The sequence below is a fragment of the Lipotes vexillifer genome, unplaced genomic scaffold, assembly GCF_000442215.2.
Source record: "Lipotes vexillifer unplaced genomic scaffold, Lipotes_vexillifer_v1.1 scaffold395, whole genome shotgun sequence".
NCBI classification, from domain to species: domain Eukaryota; kingdom Metazoa; phylum Chordata; class Mammalia; order Artiodactyla; family Lipotidae; genus Lipotes; species Lipotes vexillifer.
This window is the reverse complement of record NW_006797390.1, coordinates 8086412-8105234: the sequence shown is the minus strand read 5'-3', so window position 1 is coordinate 8105234 and position 18823 is coordinate 8086412. Positions and strand designations below refer to the sequence as shown.

At 54.4% G+C, this 18823-nt stretch overlaps 1 protein-coding gene and 1 non-coding gene across 2 annotated transcripts; both read right to left on the bottom strand.

The window, feature by feature from the left end:
• Positions 1-2714: 2714 nt before the first annotated feature.
• Positions 2715-2787, bottom strand: TRNAG-UCC (transfer RNA glycine (anticodon UCC)). Its single transcript has one exon. It is a non-coding gene; the product is annotated as a tRNA-Gly (tRNA).
• A 3005-nt stretch (positions 2788-5792) lies between these two features.
• On the bottom strand, positions 5793-18469 carry WNT5B (Wnt family member 5B). The gene is made up of 4 exons (XM_007469480.1): positions 18384-18469; positions 17079-17326; positions 11512-11804; positions 5793-6711 (listed from the first exon to the last, which is right to left on the bottom strand). The coding sequence occupies exons 1-4, from the start codon at positions 18467-18469 to the stop codon at positions 6253-6255; spliced, it is 1086 nt and encodes a 361-aa protein (XP_007469542.1). The 3' UTR covers positions 5793-6252.
• Positions 18470-18823: the final 354 nt, after the last annotated feature.

Below are 18823 nucleotides of genomic sequence, written 5' to 3'. Positions count from 1 at the left end.
GCCCGGGTCCAGGAAGATCCCACCTGCCGCGGAGCAGCTGGGCCCGTGAGCCATGGCCGCTGAGCCTGCGTGTCCGGAGCCTGTGCTCAGCAATGGGAGAGGCCACAGCAGTGAGAGGCCCGCATACCGCAAAAAAAAAAAAAAAAAAATTTTGTTGTCTTCTCTTTCAAAGGGAAGTATCTTTATAATTGTTTTTTTGTTTGTTTTGGGGGTTTTTTTTGGCCACAAGGCATGCAGGATCTGATCCCCAACCAGGGCTCAAACCTTTGTCCCCTACGTTGGCAGGCAGATTCTTAATGGCTGTGCCACCAGGGAAGCCCTCAGATCAATTTCTGTAATTGGGACTTTTTTTTTTTTTTTTTTCGGGCCTCTCACTGTTGTGGCCTCTCCCGTTGCGGAGCACAGGCTCCGGACGCACAGGCTCAGCGGCCATGGCTCACGGGCCCAGCCGCTTCGCGGCATGTGGGATCTTCCCGGACCGGGGCACGAACCCGCGTCCCCTGCATCGGCAGGCGGACCCCCATCCACTGCGCCACCAGGGAAGCCCATCACTTGGAACTTTGAGAGAACAAACTACACTGTTCCCTCATCTGTTGAGTGAGAATCATCATTCCTCCAGCAATTATGTATGGAACCGTCTCTCTGCAAGGCACTATTTGAGATTCTGGGAGACAGAGCTGGGAACAAAAGAGATTTTTTTAAAAGTCCTTCCTTTATGAAACTTCCCTTCTACTAAAAAGGTCTCTGGAAAACCAGTAAATCTAAGGGAGACGACTACGTCAAATCAGAGACTAGCCAAAGGGCTGGTTGACCCAACAGACAGAGCACAGCCCCCAGTCCTAGAAAGCATGCTAGAGGGCCGGGCCCCTTGAAACAATCACATCCCTTTTGGCTTTCAAATAAAATTGGTTTAAAGGATGCAGCTTTCTTTTCTATATACTTTTAAAAAGTATTTATTTATTTAGGCTGCACATATATATGGAATTTAAGAAAAAAAATGTCATGAAGAACCTAGGGGTAAGACAGGAATAAAAACACAGACCTACTAGAGAATGGACTTGAGGATATGGGGAGGGGGAAGGGTAAGCTGTGACAAAGTGAGAGAGTGGCATGGACATATATACACTACCAAACGTAAATGGGAAGCAGCCGCATAGCACAGGGAGATCAGCTCGGTGCTTTGTGACCACCTAGAGGGGTGGGATAGGGAGAGTGGGAGGGAGGGAGACACAAGAAGGAAGAGATATGGGAACATATGTATACGTATAGCTGATTCACTTTGTTATAAAGCAGAAACTGACACACCATTGTAAAGCAATTATACTCCAATAAAGATGTTAAAAAAAAAAGCATTTATTTATTTAGGCTGTTTTCATTGCAGCACACAGGATCTTACTTTTAGTTGCGGCACACGGGCTTCTTAGTTGTGGCATGTGGGGTCTGGTTCCCTGACCAGGGATCGAACCTGGGCCCTGTGCTTTGGGAAAGCAGAGTCTTAGCCACTGTGCCACCAGGGAAGTCCCTAGAGAGGGCAACTTTCTATAGTTGTCTTTTCTTATACATCTTGGAGCAGCTGCGGCAGCCCCTTCTGATGGTTTGCTGACAGGGCCCACCCTCGGGCCAGCTCTCTCTGTACTGCAGTTTCCTACCTGCTTTGGCTGTGGCAGCTTTAAGGCTATTTCCAGTTATCCTGGGGAGCAGTAGAAATACACGTAAGTGACAAGTTAAATTTGCACATCGTTTAAAAACCTAATTTCAGCCACCTCTTCTCCCACTCTGTTATTTATGAAAACTACTCAGGAAGCCCCAGTTAACTGATTTGGTTCTATCTTCTGTTGCCGCCTCGGGCAGAGCTGCAAATGGACAGAGCTGCAAATGGACAGAGCAAAGAGCAAAGGACAGGCGGCAGGGGAGAAAGCAGAGCGTGAAAATCCACTGTGTGAAGGCTCTTCCAAGCACCGAACATCTGACCTCATACCTGGGCCAAACCTTCTTACTTAGGGGCAAATTACCCGGCATTCTTATGTAAAATCAGGAATTAAAGCACCTTTCCTTATTGTTTGGGTATAACTACAGTGCAGATTCTTACATAACAAAGGACTCACAATAATACTTAGCAACCACCGCTGGTGGGGCGGGAGGGTGGGGGTGTCCTTCTCAGCCCGCCAGGCTTCTTCCAGAGACGTGAAGCTTGTCCTCCCAACCAGAGGGCGGGGGTTTCCAATAAAGGCAGACAATCCATGTTCTGCAGCGTCTCAGCCAGAAGTGGTGACAGTTACTTTTATTTATTTCTTTTACATATTCCATGTCTCCAGTGCCTAACTCCCCTCCAAAACTAATGAAAGCGTTCATTCCTGTGGACATGGTGGGCATGGGCGTGTACAAGCGCACGCGCGCGCGCGCACACACTGAGGTCCCAAAATACATGTGACCAGGGTCAGTGGGGGTCTGGCAATGCGTCAGAGCCCGTTTTAAGATGGAAATGAGGACTTTTCCCACCTTCTTGGGACAGTGCGGCCCTCCTCCCAAGAAATGGGCTTCTTTCTTGATAAATCACTGGAGCTGGAAGATCGTTGTCTCGTGGAGAAATTTCAAGCACAGATGTCTTGCTATGGGCCCAGAGCTCTAGGGATAACAAAGCTTAAATAAAATTATATATATATATATATATATATATATATATATATTTGGCCGCGCGGCATGAGAGATCATAGTTCCCTGACCAGGGATTGAACCCATGCCCGCTGCAGTGGAAGTGCAGAGTCCTAACCACTGGACCACCAGGGAAGTCCCTAAAATAATAATGATTTAAGGGAAGAAGCAGGGCAGAACTTCAGAGGAAATAACCAACTTGGGGATTTAATACAAGTAGCAAGTTTTGCTTCTCAGCTCAAAGGATGGAGCGTGGATGACACCGAAATGCATTCTCCAAACTAGGACTTCGAATTCAGTTCCTAGACTCTGGTCACAAAGCCTTTGTGAGTGGAGGGCTGGCCTCATCTTGACCCCAGCTGTGGCTGTCCTCCCACCCTCCCATCTACTTTAAGTGGAGGCAGTCAGGCGTGCCTTTCTCCGAATTTCATCTTGAAGACAAGGTGAATGCCTGCAGACAGAGCTAAGTAAATAACACCTTATTGTATTCATAGTGGATCTGTAGGCTCCCCCCCAGTCCCGGGTGGAAGATCCCAGGGCAGATCGGTTCTTTCCCCTCGCATCAAAAAGTCTCCCTGGGGAATTCCCTGGCAGTCCAGTGGTTAGAACTCGGTGCTTTCATTGCCATGGCCCGGGTTCAACCCCTGGTCAGGGAACTAAGATCCCACAAGCTGCTGTGGCACAGCCAAAAAAGAAAAAAAGAAAAAAAGAAAGTCTCCCTGGGACGGCTGCTTGGTCCAGGCATTTCATTAATTCAATTAGGCTACACGTTAATACATTTCAGGTGCCAGGGAATTCTGCACAGTGTTGCCAAGAGCACCAGGTTGGGAATTAGGGCCCAGCTGCCTGTCTCCCTGTGCGTCCTGGGCTAGCTCTCAATGCCTGGGGGTCCAGTAGAGTCTCTGGACCACCAGCGCAGGGTTCCCTCAGGTCCTTGATGAGGGTGTGGACAGTGGTCCTAGCTCCACCCACCCCAGACCAAGTGAATAAAAATTTCTGGCGTTGCAGGTCTAGGACTCCGCATTTTCACAGCACACTAAGGTTTAGGACCTGCTCATGATTTGGAGGTCCTCATCTGGACACACAGGAGCTGGGGGTCTGACTGCCACACTCTCTGCTCAAACAGTCTATGGTTCTGAGCAGAAGCTTTTTTTTTTTTTTTTTTTTTTTGCTTCGCCGCACAAGCTTGCGGGATCTTAGTTCCCCGACCAGAGATCGAACCCTGGCCCCTGGCAGTGGAAGTGCGGCGTCCTAACCAGTGGACCGCCAGGGAAGTCCCCAGAAGCTCAGTTTTCTAGGGCGGCCTCCACATTCTCCACCCACTTCCCACTGCCTCACTGGCCACGCCACAGGCAGCTGCCAATTCACCAGGATCCCACAAGCGTGTGACAATAACTCTAACTTCATCCCAACCCGTTTTGAAAATTAAATAATCCCGAGACCTGGTTGTCAGCGGCTGCAACAATCACATGGGTGTTTGAACATACAACCTGCTCCCCAGTTGGAAGGAAAACATTGGCTATTCGCCCATTCCCTTGCCAGGACTCTGCAGGAATAAGCTCGGCGTGACAGGGGTGAGCCATCTCCCTTTGTGAACACGGGGCCACTTTTTGGGATTCTGGGCAAGTCACTCCCAACTAACTTTCTGAAATGTCTGAGGATGAACTGGGTCTCAGCTCTTAAACACTCAGAGCACCTGATACAAGGTAACTCTCGGGGTCTGTGGACCAGTGATGTAGGCAAGGGCAATGAAGCCAGCCAGTGTTTCAAAACCCTGACCGTCACGGTCGATTTGGGTGACTGGTTGGTTTATTTGGTTAAATGCCAGCGACTGAAGCCAAGGACACGCTTTTGATCTTTTGTAGGCCAGTTGGTTTAAACACTTTCTCTCATGGACCATTCCTCTTGAATATGTCGACCAATCTGAGTAACCGTGTGAGGAACAGTTACAGGGAACATAGCCCTACGTCGGACGTTCCTCGCTGTCAGGTCAGGAGGTTCTTCTTTAGGTCCTAAAGACACAGCAGGATATGGGACCGTGGATACCCTCGGGCAGAATCTCTTTTACACTGTTCTGCAGCATCATTTGCTCATTATATCCAAGTTAATTCCGTAATCCCATCACTTCCCCAGGAACAAACTTTTCTAACGTAAAACTGGTGTCTTTTGTGGCTTCTGGCTCGCTGGACTGCCTGTCTCAGTGTCCCTCCCAGAAACTCCCGCCTTTTCTAGGGTGCCTGAGCTCTGCCTTATTCTCTCCTGTCGCAGATACTCCAAAACTGAAGTTCTGGCCCCAAAACCGGACATGGCAACACGGAGAAGCCAGCAGAGGGCATCCCCAACGCCTGTGGTCACCAAGAGCCCAGGAAGACTGGTGGGAGGTAAAATGGGGAAGATGGGAAGAGGAGGTAAACGTGACGTTTAACCCAAACTCTCTGAATTCTGTTCAGAGCAGTGATGTTAACGGCCATCATTTAACTCTGTGTTGCCCTTGGGGAGAAGGCACGCACGCACGTGTCACCTTATGAATTCTCGCGATGTCCCCCTGTCCCTGTAACACCAGACTAGGGCTCTGAAACGTCTCCATTCTCTTGCCCTCTTCCGTGCATGCACCGTGTAGCAGGGTTCCAAGGATCAGATCGAAAATAAAAGGACCCATGAAACATAACCGTGTGTCCAAGTAAGGAAAGAGAAACTTCATTGGAGGGTGTTTAATGTCAGAGGGAAACTACATGTGAGGCACAGGTGAAGAGCCCGCAACAGGCCGGCCGAGCATGGCCGCACCTGCCCCAGCTTCCCGCAACGGGGAGGGCCGCCAGAAGCATCAGAGCGTCCGCTCCCTGCGCGGGAGCACGGTGCCATCTGCCCTCGCCAGTCACCACCTGGCTTTCTGCGGCTCGGGCACAGAGAGTCCATGTCTTTCCTGACACATCAGGTCAAACGACCCCTCCCTCCTGGTGCAGGAGCCAGTGAATCGCAGAGGAAAAGTAATTCTCGCTGGAAAGGCAGGCCCCGGAGTCTGGGGAGGAGCTGTCCCCCTTTGGTCCCCAGAGACGGCGTGGGGCCCGTCCTCTTTCCTGTAACTGTGGATTCTGCAAGTACGCACACGGACGAAAGTGCAAGGAGGCACTGGGCCTCTCACGGAACCAGTCGGTGCTCTGGACGAGACCCAGAAGATGCCAGGCGTGAGGCTGGGTTCCCGCCACTCCACGGGGCCGCCTGGCCCAGAGGCCAGGGTCGCAGGGCAGTCACCCACCCAGCAAAGACTCCAGACATCACCAAGTTCCCCCTCCAAGCACCACCTCTGTCCTCAAGGCCGCGGTGGGTAGACAGGGAACATTCCCAAGTCCCTACCTCTTGAGAGTCCCCACCAGAGGCGGGGACAGAGCCCTTTTCCCACCCACTGGGAGCAGAGAAGCAGCAAAATCCAATCCTCCAAGATTTCCAGCGTCTCTTAAATAGGCTTTTCCTTTCCGTTTTCTTCCTTCAATTATTTACCATCCATCCTTTTCTTTATACAAATATAAAATAGATCTATATAGATTTATATCCTATAGACTCTGTGCGGCAGCGCGGTGGAGCACAGGAGAGCGGCCCTGGCTACTTGCAGACGAACTGGTCCACGACCTGCGTGCACTTCTTGCAGCGGACAAAGCAGCACCAGTGGAACTTGCAGTGGCAGCGCTCGGTCTGCACGCTCTTGAACTGGTCGTAGCCGCGGCCGCAGCACATGAGCGCGCAGCCGTCCAGGCCCTCGGATGTCTTGTTGCACAGGCGGCCCTGCGTGCCCAGCGAGCCCGTGCTCTGGTCGCGCAGGCAGTAGTCCGGGCTGGGGTCCACGTAGACCAGGTCCTCGGGGGTGGGCTGCTTGAAGCGGCTGTTGACCAGCTCCAGCTTGCCGCGGCGGGAGATGCGCATGGCAGCCGCGCTGTCATACCTCTCCTTCAGCTGGTCCCCCACCTTGCGGAACTCCGCCAGCTGCAGCCAGCAGGTCTTGAGGCTGCAGGACCCCGAGACGCCGTGGCATTTGCAGGCCACGTCTGCCATCTTATACACGGCCTGCGGGGAGAGGGGGAGGAGAGAGCAGGGGATGAGAAGGAACGTCCCTGACGGACGATGCCCGGAGGCTGGCTAGGGCGAGTGCAGGAGAGGGCCGGCAGGGTGCGTGTGCGGAGGGCCGGTTTTGAAAGTGAATAAAAGGAACGGCACATAGAAAACTTCTGGGGAGGTGACGGCCATGTCTGAGTCACTACCAGGATGGCACACTTGCCCTTTTTGTTACCCATTTATTATCACCTGAAATTCGTCACAAGTAATGTGTCATCATTACCAGCAGGAAAACAACAGAAAAAGGCTATTTCTATCTTGATCAAAGTCTCAAACAAATAAAAACCAACAACATGAGTCTAGCTTTTACACGATATGGAGCCCAGTCCAGAAAAAAGAATCGGCTGTACCGGGAACCTATAACAGAGACCTCTGGCACGGCCCTGGCTATAGCCGAAAGCTATCCACAATCCTGTCAAGTCCCCTAAGAATTAAACGGTCCCTTTTTCTATGTTAACAGTTGGTCACTAGCTCTACAGAGTCATTGGAGCCTCACCATAAACCATAGCACATTGTGACAAGACACCCCCTGGGAGTGGCTGTGATGCAGGGGAGGGGCAGGCCCTCTGCGATGGGAGTGCAGACCGGTGGGTCCATCTTAGGGCGGAGGTCTTGGAAAACAAATCCACCCAGCAGTCACTGAACCACGAAAATGGGAGGGAACCTGAGCGTGGGCTCCCCCAAATCCAAATGGAAAAGCAAGAGCAGACCAGAAAGCTGCTTACAAAGTGCCTTTCAGCGAAAGCATACGGATGCATTGTGTCAACTAGCCCTGGCAGCCGGCCCAGAAGTGCAGATGGCAGGATAAAGATGCAGGTCCGCTGCCCAACATTTTCTTCTGCCACAGCTATTGTCACCGACGCAGGCAGGACTCATCTGTCAAGGGTTTCTCTCGGCTTTCTTTTCAAGAGTCCCCAGATTGCGTCTTTATTCGGCACCGCGGCCGGGACCACTGCAGGTGCGAGAGAGAGCTTCAGCTGCATCAGCTCGTATTACTCCCGTCCAAACTCTTCCTGATTTTTTTCTGGTACAGAACTATTCCCACTATTGTAGGGTGGAGAAACTGTCGCTCTACACGGGGCTCCATAAGCTGTGCAAGGGCCACCCAGGAAGGATTGCTCACCAGACTTGGGGCTTAGAAACGGATTAGGGTGGAGAAGGCAGGCAGGCCCCTCCCCAAGGTTAAAGGCACCAGCACTTGGCTGGCAGCTCCAGGCCAAAGGCAGAAAGGAACTGACACCCCATTCCGACAGGGACTTCAAAGACGGGGCCCACAATCGTCCTCTGGCACAAATCCCCCGGGTCTGCGCTGGAGCCTGACATTCCTTGGAAATGGTCCTTGGTTTAGGGAGGGATGTCAGGCAGCTGGTGCTGTTAAAAGAAGGAGGAAACATTAAGGGCCTAAAACTGTGCACCCGACACTGAGTGACTGGGGGTGAGGGGTGGATAAGCATCTCCACAGGGAGATTTGGGAGGGACAGGAATTTTAGTAAAACAAATCCGGAAGGGAGAGAGTCACTGACCCTCACTATTTAGACGTCCATTCTACCTTCTGCTAGGAAGAAAGACACCGTAGGGACGGTTATGTTTGTATTTTAAATATTTTACTGTTGCTAATATATAGATATGCTCCTCTTGCAAGAGAAGGAGGTTGGTAATTTTGGCCCTTTTTGCCGCGAACTGAAAAAGCAAGAGAACGTTTTAAAATTTTTCTTAGGTCTGCATCTCGCCCCTTGGCAGAGTCCCTTGCCCCTCTTCCGCATCTAACGGTGTGACGGAGCTCGGTCACTGGCAGGAATGTCACAAGGACGAGGCAGCTTTCATCTGGAAAATGCTCAGAGGCCCTTGAGTGACAAGGCAGTATCAACCCACCGCCCCTGGCTTCAGTATTGTAAAACAGGGTCACTAGGGGCTCTCAAAGGCCAAGGGAAATTTCTTGCAAAGTATGCCCGAGATTTCCTCTGTGGTCAAGATGTCAGATCCTAGATATCCTACCCTTTAAAAAGATCTGGTTGTAAAATACCGGTCTGGGGCATTTTCAATGCCGGCCACCGCTTAGTCCTTCCTGAGGAAGGTTCTGCGTAGGTGTCAGGAGGTGGGAGGTGATTGATGGCGAGGCCTGCTCCTTGGAGGGGGGATAAGACATAGAGAGGGACAGAGACTCCCCACCTGGAGCAGATGGAGGCCGGGGAGAGATAAAGGGCTGTGCAGAGATGAGGAGACTGCAGGGGGCAGACAGACGAAGCCAGGGAGGGGGTAGGACAGGCTGATGGAAGGCGCAGCCGAGATAAGGGCTGGAAAAAGCAAACAAGCAATTAAGGGTGAAGAAATGAGGAGCCAGAAGTGGGGCCGGATGAGGACGAGCGGCTGGGCACCTCCGCATCTGCCCCGGGGCCCCAGGCTCGGCTCCGAGCAGAGACAGGAAAGCCTTCCTGAATTTGACCTCTTGCTAGGAGGCCACGGGGAATTTTCTCTGCACTGTCACGTGCAGAGGTCCCAGGGCAGCCCGCTCCTCAGGAGCTGGAGTAAGCAAAGTCTAACACCTCAGCCAAGTCCGCAAGGCTCCACTGCGCTTCAGACGCAGAGACTGCCAGCCACGGGGGATGGGAAAGATTGCGGGAGTATGTGGTGTTTGAACTGGGATCTCGAAAAATGGGTAGAATTTGGGCATTCAGGAGATAAAGTGAAGACCCTAACCTTTTTTTTTTTTTTTTTAATCAGTCTCTCACGGTTAGACTCCCAAAGACTGGCAAACAGAGAGGAAGTCGTGGGAGACTGAGGCAGCTCCACAGATGCCCTCAGAGCAGAAGAGTTCTGGTCTCTCCACCCGGATTTATAGCACAACAGCCACAGATCAGAGCGACGGCCCGAACTCCTGACACGTCACAGCTGAACACCCATATCTGGCTAAACAAAACTAGCCTCTGGACGTGGGCTCTGCAAGGAAGATGCTGGGCAATGACCAATTCTAATTTTGACTTGATGTCACGCTAGTGATGGCGCTAGGTTTACACACGGGTACCATGTTCTACCAGCACCACAGGATGCTAAGTCATAGAAAAGGCATTTCCAATCCCCTTTGTTTGATATGTGCTCCTATGAAATGAGTTAATTTTTTAAGGAATTAATATATGAACACTTTTTACAAGTATATCCATATCCTGTTACTGAATCACCAATGAACCAACATTAAATTTCTGAATTTACTTGTCCTCCAGAAACTGCTGCTCCTGTTTTATCGTTAGCTCATCTTTGGCCTCACTAAGTACCTTGCTGGGCCCCGAGCCGGGGCTTGACACAGACCTGAGTGTGGACAGCTCTCCCAGAGAGAGGTCTGTGTAGTTTCCTGAGAGGTCCGTGGCCCCGGCCCTTCGCCAGGAGGGCCTCCTGCCACCCAGCACTCGGGCCTCAGACCTCTGTCCAGGGACATCTGGACGCACATCCACAGTGGACACCTGAAGTGGAAGACAGAGCTTCTGGCTGAGCGAGGCCTCCAGTCGGTAGCAGAGGCAGACCCCGTCGGGGCAGACCCTGCTCAGGAGAGAGGAGCAGGCCGTGTGCTCAGACGTGGGGGCTTCCTGAGCAGGTGCCGGCAGATGAGGCCCGAGCTCTCCAGCACCCGTGCAGGAAGCCCAGAGCCCTGGCCCAGGTGTGCTCTGCACAAACAAAAAACCCAGCTCTCCCCAAACCTACATTTTAGTCTCCACTGAAATTGAGGCTCAGAAGACCCTCGCCTCTTACATGAGATTGATGAGACTGGGCCTTCAAAGGATGGTTGCCTTCCACAGTTCCACTTAGGTTAAAGCACCCAAGTGTGTTTGCCATCAGTACTGAAGTGTGCTTTTGGACTGGGTCTCGGGATATGCATGATGGCAGCCCTGAAAAGTCAGCTCTGCTTTACCTGAGCCTCTAACAAACCATAAACCCTAGACGAGGTCTGATGGCCTAAACTTCCAATCATCCTAGCTGTTCAAATGACACAGGAGGGGCAGTCAAGACAAGAGGTGTCTGGAATTCTGATGATGAGACTGCACCTAAGTCCTACTGGCACGGATGTCCTGTGGAGAAACAGATAAGGCTAAAAGAGTGACAACTGCGTGTGTCTCGTGGGAAATGGAGCCTTTGGAAATCAAGGATGAGTTCCACAGTGTGGGAATCTAGGCCAGCATCGTTAAGAATCTCTGTGGTCAGACTCAACCCCTTCCTGGACCAGCTGCCATCGCACAGCAGAGCCCAGGAATAGCCGATGGTCTAGTTGTCTGCGGGGGTGGGGTCCTTCATCTGGGTGTGTGTGTGGGCGGGGCCCTCCATCCAGGTGTGTGTGTGGGCGCGGCCCTCCGTCCAGGTGTGTGTGTGGCAGGGCCCCCTGTCCAGGTGTTTGTGTGTGGGGCCCTCCGTCCAGGTGTGTGTGTGGCAAGGCCCCCTGTCCAGGTGGGCATGTGGGTTGGGCCCCCTGTCCAGGTGTGTGTGTGTGGGGCCCTCCGCCCTGGTGTGTGTGTGGCGGGGCCCCCTGTCCAGGTGGGCATGTGGGTGGGGCCCCCTGTCCAGGTGTGTGTGTGGCAGGGCCCCCTGTCCAGGTGGGCATGTGGATGGAGCCCCCTGTCCAGGTGTGTGTGTGGCAGGGCCCCCTGTCCAGGTATGTGTGTGGGCGGGGCCCCCGTCCAGGTGTGTGTGTGGCAGGGCCCCCTGTCCAGGTGGGCATGTGGGCGGGGCCCCCTGTCCAGGTGTGTGCGTGGGGGCGGGGTCGCTTACCCTCCGGCCGGCCTCGTTGTTGTGCAGGTTCATGAGCACGCGGCCCTGCTCCTCCGAGCCCTTGGCGAAGTTCTTCTCGCGCTCGCGGGCGTCCACGAACTCCTTGGCGAAGCGGTAGCCGTAGTCCACGTTGTCGCCGCAGCCGCCCCACAGCCAGTCCCGGGGCAGGTCCTTGGGCCGCGCGGCCCGGCTGCAGCCGCACGTGGACAGCTCCCCCTCGCGGCAGGCACGGCTGATGGCGTTGACCACCCCGGCCGCGCTCACGGCGTAGGTGAAGGCCGTCTCCCGGCTCCCTGCGGGTGCACAGGAGACTGGTGAGGCCCCGCCCCGTGCCGCCCCGCCAGCCCGCACCCCGGGACGGGGCACCTCTCCCTGCCGAGGCCCCCGGGGTTAGAAAGCGCCCTGGACCAGGAACCGAAGTTGACTCGTCTGCCCGTGAGCCCCTTCAGCCCCGGCCTGCACGTCATCCCTTCCGGAGAGGTCGCCCCGGCTGTGCCTTCCTAGGAGGCCGGCCTGAGTGGGCGGGAGCCGGGGCATGGAGGCACTGGTGAAACAGGTGGGACGGTCGGAACGAGACTGGGCACAAATCATGGGACCCACAGTGCAGCTCTATCCTGGCAAACACCTCTCCTTCACAGGTCTGTTTCTCACCCTCCACGAGTCACACATCTGTCTTTTTACGCCTGCATTATCTAGCTGGACAGCGGCCGAGACCAGGAGTAGAAATGAACTAGGATGACAGCATCCGGAATCGTCTGAGCCGTTTCCCTCTGTCCCCCGAGGTCCACACTGCCTCCCAACCCGACAGCACTGGGGGACCACCTCCACGGTCACTCAGCACGGTCTTTCTAAACATCCAGATCATTTCCTGTAAAAAATCCAAACTGCGGGCTTCCCTGGAGGCACAGTGGTTGAGGATCTGCCTTCCGATGCAGGGGACATGGGTGTGAGCCCTGGTCTGGGAGGATCCCACATGCCGCGGAGCAGCTGGGCCCGTGAGCCACAACTGCTGAGCCTGCGCGTCTGGAGCCCACGCTCTGCAACAAGAGAGGCCGCGATAGTGAGAGGCCCGCGCACCACGATGAAGAGTGGCTCCCGCTTGCCACAACTAGAGAAAGCCCTCGCACAGAAATGAAGACCCAATACGGCAAAATAAATAAATTAATTAATAAAAACTCCTATCCCCAACATCTTAAAAAAAAAAAAATCCAAACTGTGTACTTTATTGCTATAGGGACCCACTTAAGAGCCCATATGATGGATTTTCTACTTCAAGAAAAACGTTGATAAAAAAACAATACTCAGCCACCAGGGACACGCGAATCAAAATCGCGAGACATCACTTCACACCCACGAGGACGGCTACGATCAAAAAGGCAGGGCTTCCCTGGTGGCGCAGTGGTTGGGGGTCCGCCTGCCGATGCAGGGGATGCGGGTTCGTGCCCCGGTCCGGGAAGATCCCACATGCCTCGGAGCAGCTGGGCCCGTGAGCCATGGCCGCTGAACCTGCGCGTCCGGAGCCTGTGCTCCGCAACGGGAAAGGCCACAGCGGTGAGAGGCCCGCGTACCGCAAAAAAAAAGAAAAAAAAAAAGAAGGCAACTAATGACAAGTTGATGAGGATATAGAAAAACTGGAACCCTCATGTGTTGCTGGTGGGAACGTTTTAAGGCACAGCTGCTTTGGAAAACAGTCTGGCAGCTCCTCAAAAGGTTAATTGTAGAACTACCATATGACCCAGGAATTCCGCTCCTGAGAGTACATCCAAGATAAATGAAAACATACGTCCACAGCAAAACTAGGACGTGAATGTTCGTCGCAGCATTATTCATAATACCCAAAAAGTGGAAACAACTCATATTGTCCATCAGCGAACGAATGGGTGAACAAAAGGTGGCATTATCCATGCAATGGAGTATTATTCAGCCATAAAAAGTAATGAAGTGCTGTGGACAGGCTACAACATGGTTGAACCTTGAGTTATGATGGTAAGTGAGCCACTTGGCATTTTGTATCTGTATTGAACAGACACAAAAGGCCATGTATGATCCCGTTTATATGAAAGGTCCACGATATGAAACTTCATAGAGACAGAAAGATTAGTGCTGTCTAGGGTTTGGGGAAGAGGGAGAAGAGATGGAGAGTGACCACTTGTGGGTGTGCAGTGTCTCTATAGGGCTGTGAAAATGTCCTGAGATTAGAGGGTGGTGATGGTTGCACAATCTGGTGAATATACACTGAACTTTACACTTCAAAATGCTGAACTGGGGCTTCCCTGGTGGCGCAGCGGTTGGGAGTCCGCCTGCCGATGCGGGGGACGCGGGTCCGTGCCCCGGTCTGGGAGGATCCCACATGCTGCGGAGCGGCTGGGCCCGTGAGCCATGGCCGCTGAGCCTGTGTGTCCGGGGCCTGTGCTCCACAGCGGGAGGGGCCACAACAGTGAGAGGCCCTTGTACCGCAAAAAAAAAAAAAAAAAAAAATCCACCCCCACCTATTCCAGAAAGTGGAGCGAGGGCTAACAAAAAAAAAAAAAAAAAAAAAAAAAAAAAAATGCTGAATTGTACCACACATGAATTACATTCAGTAAAGCTGTTATGAGAAACGATAAATAATACTCGTATGGACTCAGGTACGGAGGGAGGGGAGGCATTCTTAGCAGGGAACTGAGATTCAGTCGTGATCTCAGCGATTAAACCAGGCAGGATCTTCTGCTCCCCACGCGCCCCCTCTTCTGAGCCTCCAAGGTCAGGGGTAGCCGTCCCACGATCCTGTCTTGGCAGGTGGTGAGGAAGGTAGTCTGCAGTCACTGCACCTGGCCCTACTTCTGGATGGTCTAGGCACAACACAGTGAAGTTTGCAACCAGAACAGACAGGGCAAGTCAGTCTTTCTCCAGTAACCAGGGGTCAGGAGAAGCACCAGGAAAAGCCAGGTGGCGTGGGAAGCCACACTCATGATTCAGTCCTCAGGACTGATGTGTGAGCCAGTGTGAACCACACCCAGAGACAGGATCTATGCATCTAGGGAGTTAGACTATGCGAGTTCCCAGGACGGTAAGATGGCCAAGGGGTCTTAGGGAGGAGGGCCTGGGCACCCCTCTGAAGGACTCATGCCTGAGAAGTCTCCCTAAAACAGTTGCTCAACCCCCAGCCTGGCATCCAGGGACAGGGAGAAGAGTCTGAAGCCGGGCCCAGATCTACACTCCACCCGCTGTGAGCATCGCTTTTACAAGACGCCTTGGAGAATCGGGTTGGCTTCCCAAGGCCACCCACTCCATCTTTTTAAAACGACTCTAATCACCAGAATGTTCTTTCTTTGAGTAAAAGCTGAAAGGTGCCTCCCTATAACTTCCCTTTTCTGGAGCTCATCCTCTTCCATTTGACAGCCCTTCAGGATTTGAAAACAACGAATATGCCTTTTATGTTTTCTCTTTTCCAAGCTACATGTCTGATTTCTTCCACCACCGTTCTTTAGCAAACACGCTTTGCAGAGCTGAGTCGCCCCTCTCAGAATTGCCTTTTAAAATAACGTTCCTGCAGCTGAGCGTAATCCTGCAGACGTCAGGGCTCTGAGGGTCCAGCCCACCATGTAGTTGGATCCCGGTCTGTCCCGGTGAAGCCCCTCAGGATCCCCCGTGGTCACTCTGTCTCCTTTGGTTGGGGGCATCACTCGGCCCTGAGTGCAGGCAGATCTGCCTTCCTGGGGCAGCACGTGGGCCTCAGGGAAGCCTAAGGACAGACCTCGTGCTGCTCTCAGCAGCAGAGAACTGGGGGCATCTCTATATGTGAAACAATACAGAGAGGATAAAGGCTGATAAACCAGCAGCCAGGGAGCTCCTGAGACGTCGTGCATCTTCCTGGGACACAGAGACAGCAGGACAATATCACGTCCTCTGTTCCACAGCTGCCCAGGTACCCGCAGGAGCCTCCCGCCTCCGTGGCCTCCCTGGCCTCCAGGCGAGGGGCCGGGTGCCCTCCAGGCCGCTCTGCTGCCCTCTGGCGGTGGACGCTTGCAGTGGCTCAAAGGAAGGAGTCTCAGAAGCCACCCGCCAGACACGGGGAGAGGACTCGCCAGAATGCCTGGGCCCACCGGGAGGTGGGAGGACAGCTTCCCAGGCAGCATAAGCCTGCAGGGAAGCTGCAAAAGGGGACGGTGAGAAGGAGGCACACGGAGGGGTTCCATTTGTAGCAGAGTAGGGCGGAGACTGGTAGCGTCTGCTTTCGCCGGTCACTCCACCACGCAGACCCGCACCCCACGGAGTTTCTGTTCCCGACACGTCTCCTTCCCTAAAGCAGAGCCGCACTTTTGGGCCTTCACGCAACAAAATTACGTGAAAAGGATCTGGCCGACGTCAGGCATTCGCTAGGTCCCAAGGAAATACTAGTTCCCGCCAGTGATTAGGGGCTGCCTCTCCCCACACCTGGGCCATCCTAGTTCCCTCACCTGAAACCCAGCAGGCAGGCAGGAGAGTGGCTAACCAAGACTCGCCGGGAAGGAGGGACACAGGCACTGAGCGCATCTGAGAAGAACTGATCAACTACGAACGAATCCCATTTGACCCCCAGGCCTACTGTTTTGGGAAAGTTGCCCGGCAGGACTGTTACAGGAACTCATGAGCATCCTTTCAAGGACCTTGAGTTGATGCTGAAGGAAGAAGAGAGAAGCAGCGTTCAAAGCGTAATTTCCCTGGACCTCATTTCTCAATGTGGGGCAGGGAGGGAGGGGAAAGGGGTCGGGAGAGGGCGGGGCCTTCGCAAAAGAGGCGCAGAATCCCTAACTCCCCTGGTCCCGGCCTGCTGGAAACCGCAGCCTCAGGGAACTGCAGAATGTTGCCTTTCGGGGGCAAGCTGTTCGGGGAGAATGTGAGCCGGGACGTGGTGCTCTAACACCTTCCTTTTATGGCCCTGGGGATAAGAACCAGTAGAATAGGGCCGGATTTCTCAATTTCTTGCCAGGGAGGGGAGGATTGCATTTCAAAAGGACCTAAAACAATTAGACCCCAGATCACACCTCCATCTAAGCAACAGGGTAGCCGAAGAATCCTCTGCCAGGAGTGGGAGAGGGGACAGGACGGGAATCCAGGCAGGGGTGGCCCTCTCATCTTTCTCCTTCAGTCTGCCCCTCCCCGCCCTCACTTTCACACACATCCCCTTTCAAATGAAAAAGCCAGGACTGGATCTGGGTCGGGTTAATGACAGCCATCGCCAGTTTGTCCCAAAGTTTCTCTCTCTCTCAGTGTCCAAGTGGAAGAGGCAAAACTCTCCAGACGCTCAGGGCTGCAATTTTCAGCTCTGCCCACAGCTCTCGAGGAGGCCCTGGAGCTGAGACAGGGGTCAGTCGTGGTGGGCGGGCTTCCCGATCCGCTCTAACTCAGCTTAGACCCCCGCCCCCTGCCCAGAGGGAGCGCCTCTAGGCCGCCTGCTCGGGGCAGGGCGGGAAGCAGAGGGCCAGCTGACCCCGGGGCTGGGCGCCGGCACGCCACCCGAGACCACCCCCTTGCACGCCGGTCCCCATGGAGCCCTGGCTCCCAGGCCGGGAAGCACAGCTGCTCCAGCCCCACGGCCCGCTCACCTATCTGCATGACTCTCCCAAAGACGGAGGCATCGTCCACGGTGCTGCAGTTCCACCGCCGCTGCCGGAACTGGTGCTGGCACTCCCTGATGCCCGTCCTGGCCCCCTCGCCTATGTAGGCCATGTGCTCCTGGTACAGCTGGCACAGCTTCCGCTGGCCGGCGGAGAGCCCGGGGAGCTGGCTGCACACGGGCTGCGCCCCGATGATGAACACCTCAGGCCTCTGCACCGGGTTCATAGCCAAAGACCTGCAGCAAGAGGGCCGGGAGTGAGCGCGGCCCAGGGGCAGCAGCACGCCTCTCGCACCTGACCCCCTCCCAGGGGGGTTTTCCGCGGGCAGGCCCTGAGCCGGGGGCTTGGCAAGGAAAGTCACCCAAAACCGAGTTCCTGCCTTCAAAGGGAAACTGAGGCACGAACGCAGGCGACATGTGAGATGTCGAATGCCCGAGACCACCTTGGGCGTCTGGATCCACAGTGACCAGACAGGGAGGAGTGCTCCGAGCTGGGAGAGGGCTTCAGGGAGGACGACCGGAGTGGCCTGCCGGGTGGGCATGCTGCGCGTGAGGTCGCTTCTCTGCAGGAGGCGCGGCCAGGCCACTGTGGCCCAAGTGCAGGATGTGTGCGGAAAGCAGTCCATTCCTTTCAACAGAACTCCCCTTAGGCCTTTAAAATCGAAACCAATTTACATACATGGCCATATACTCTAAAAGTTTGCACTTCCTTCTCTGCCACACGGCCCCTGACCCTGCCCTATAGGGCTCTCCCGCTCATCTAGCAGATATAATAAGGTGCTAAGTCAGAGGGGAAGGCTGTGGTTTTGCCATCTGAGCAAAAATGAGAGCAGAGCACAGACCATGCCAAACAGGGGACGGGGGGCATGCCTGCCATTCCCCTGTCCACCTGGCAGTGACAGTAATCTTAACCACACAAAAGGAAGCCACACACGCTCCTGCAAAGCCCTCATCGGGTCTTCAGACTTAGAAACTGGGAATCCTACTCTCCTTGCCCTCACCAGCAGGAAAAAAAAAAAAATCATCATTCGTATTGATCCGAGAGCAACAAAAGAGCTGTTTCTAACAACCCATGGAGACGGAGGAGCTCCAGGGAAAGGCGACTGTGGACAGGATCAGAGAAAAAGCCAAATGAACTAATCCTTTCTCCTCAGGGAGCCTTTACATAACTCTGGGGGCTCGAGAGAGAAAGAGCTGTGCCCGTTCTCCTGGGGTTGCTGAAAAGGGAACGGCCCCTTCTCCCCTCTTCTATGGCCCAGGGGGTCAGGCTGGGAGGGCTGCAACCCGCACTCACCACCAGGAGCTGGCCGCGGCCCGAAGCGGGGCCCAGCAGGCGAACAGCACAGCAGCAGCAGCGAGCAGGGCAGGCGGGCTGGGCATGGTCCGCCCGCGCCCCCCGCAGGGCCCGGGGAAGACCCCGGGGGCCGACGGCTTCCGAGACGGGCTCCCTGGAGAGAAGAGGCCAAAGGGAGCAGTCAGTGTGCGATGCAGACCAGGGGCACCAGGAGGGCCTGCTTCCCGGGGAAGGTCCATCTCTCCCCAGCCTCCCGTCTCACCCTCCCCTTCTCACCCTGGGGGTCGCTCCAGCCTGGGGTGCCCTGCTCGGGACCCGCTGCTTAAGGAAACAGGGGACTGAGAAACCAGGAAAGGGAGGAAAGCAAGGCATTTCCGGAGCACAGCCGCTCCGGGCAGCATTTAGGGAGATGCTTTGGCTGCTACTATGCACACCTGCCC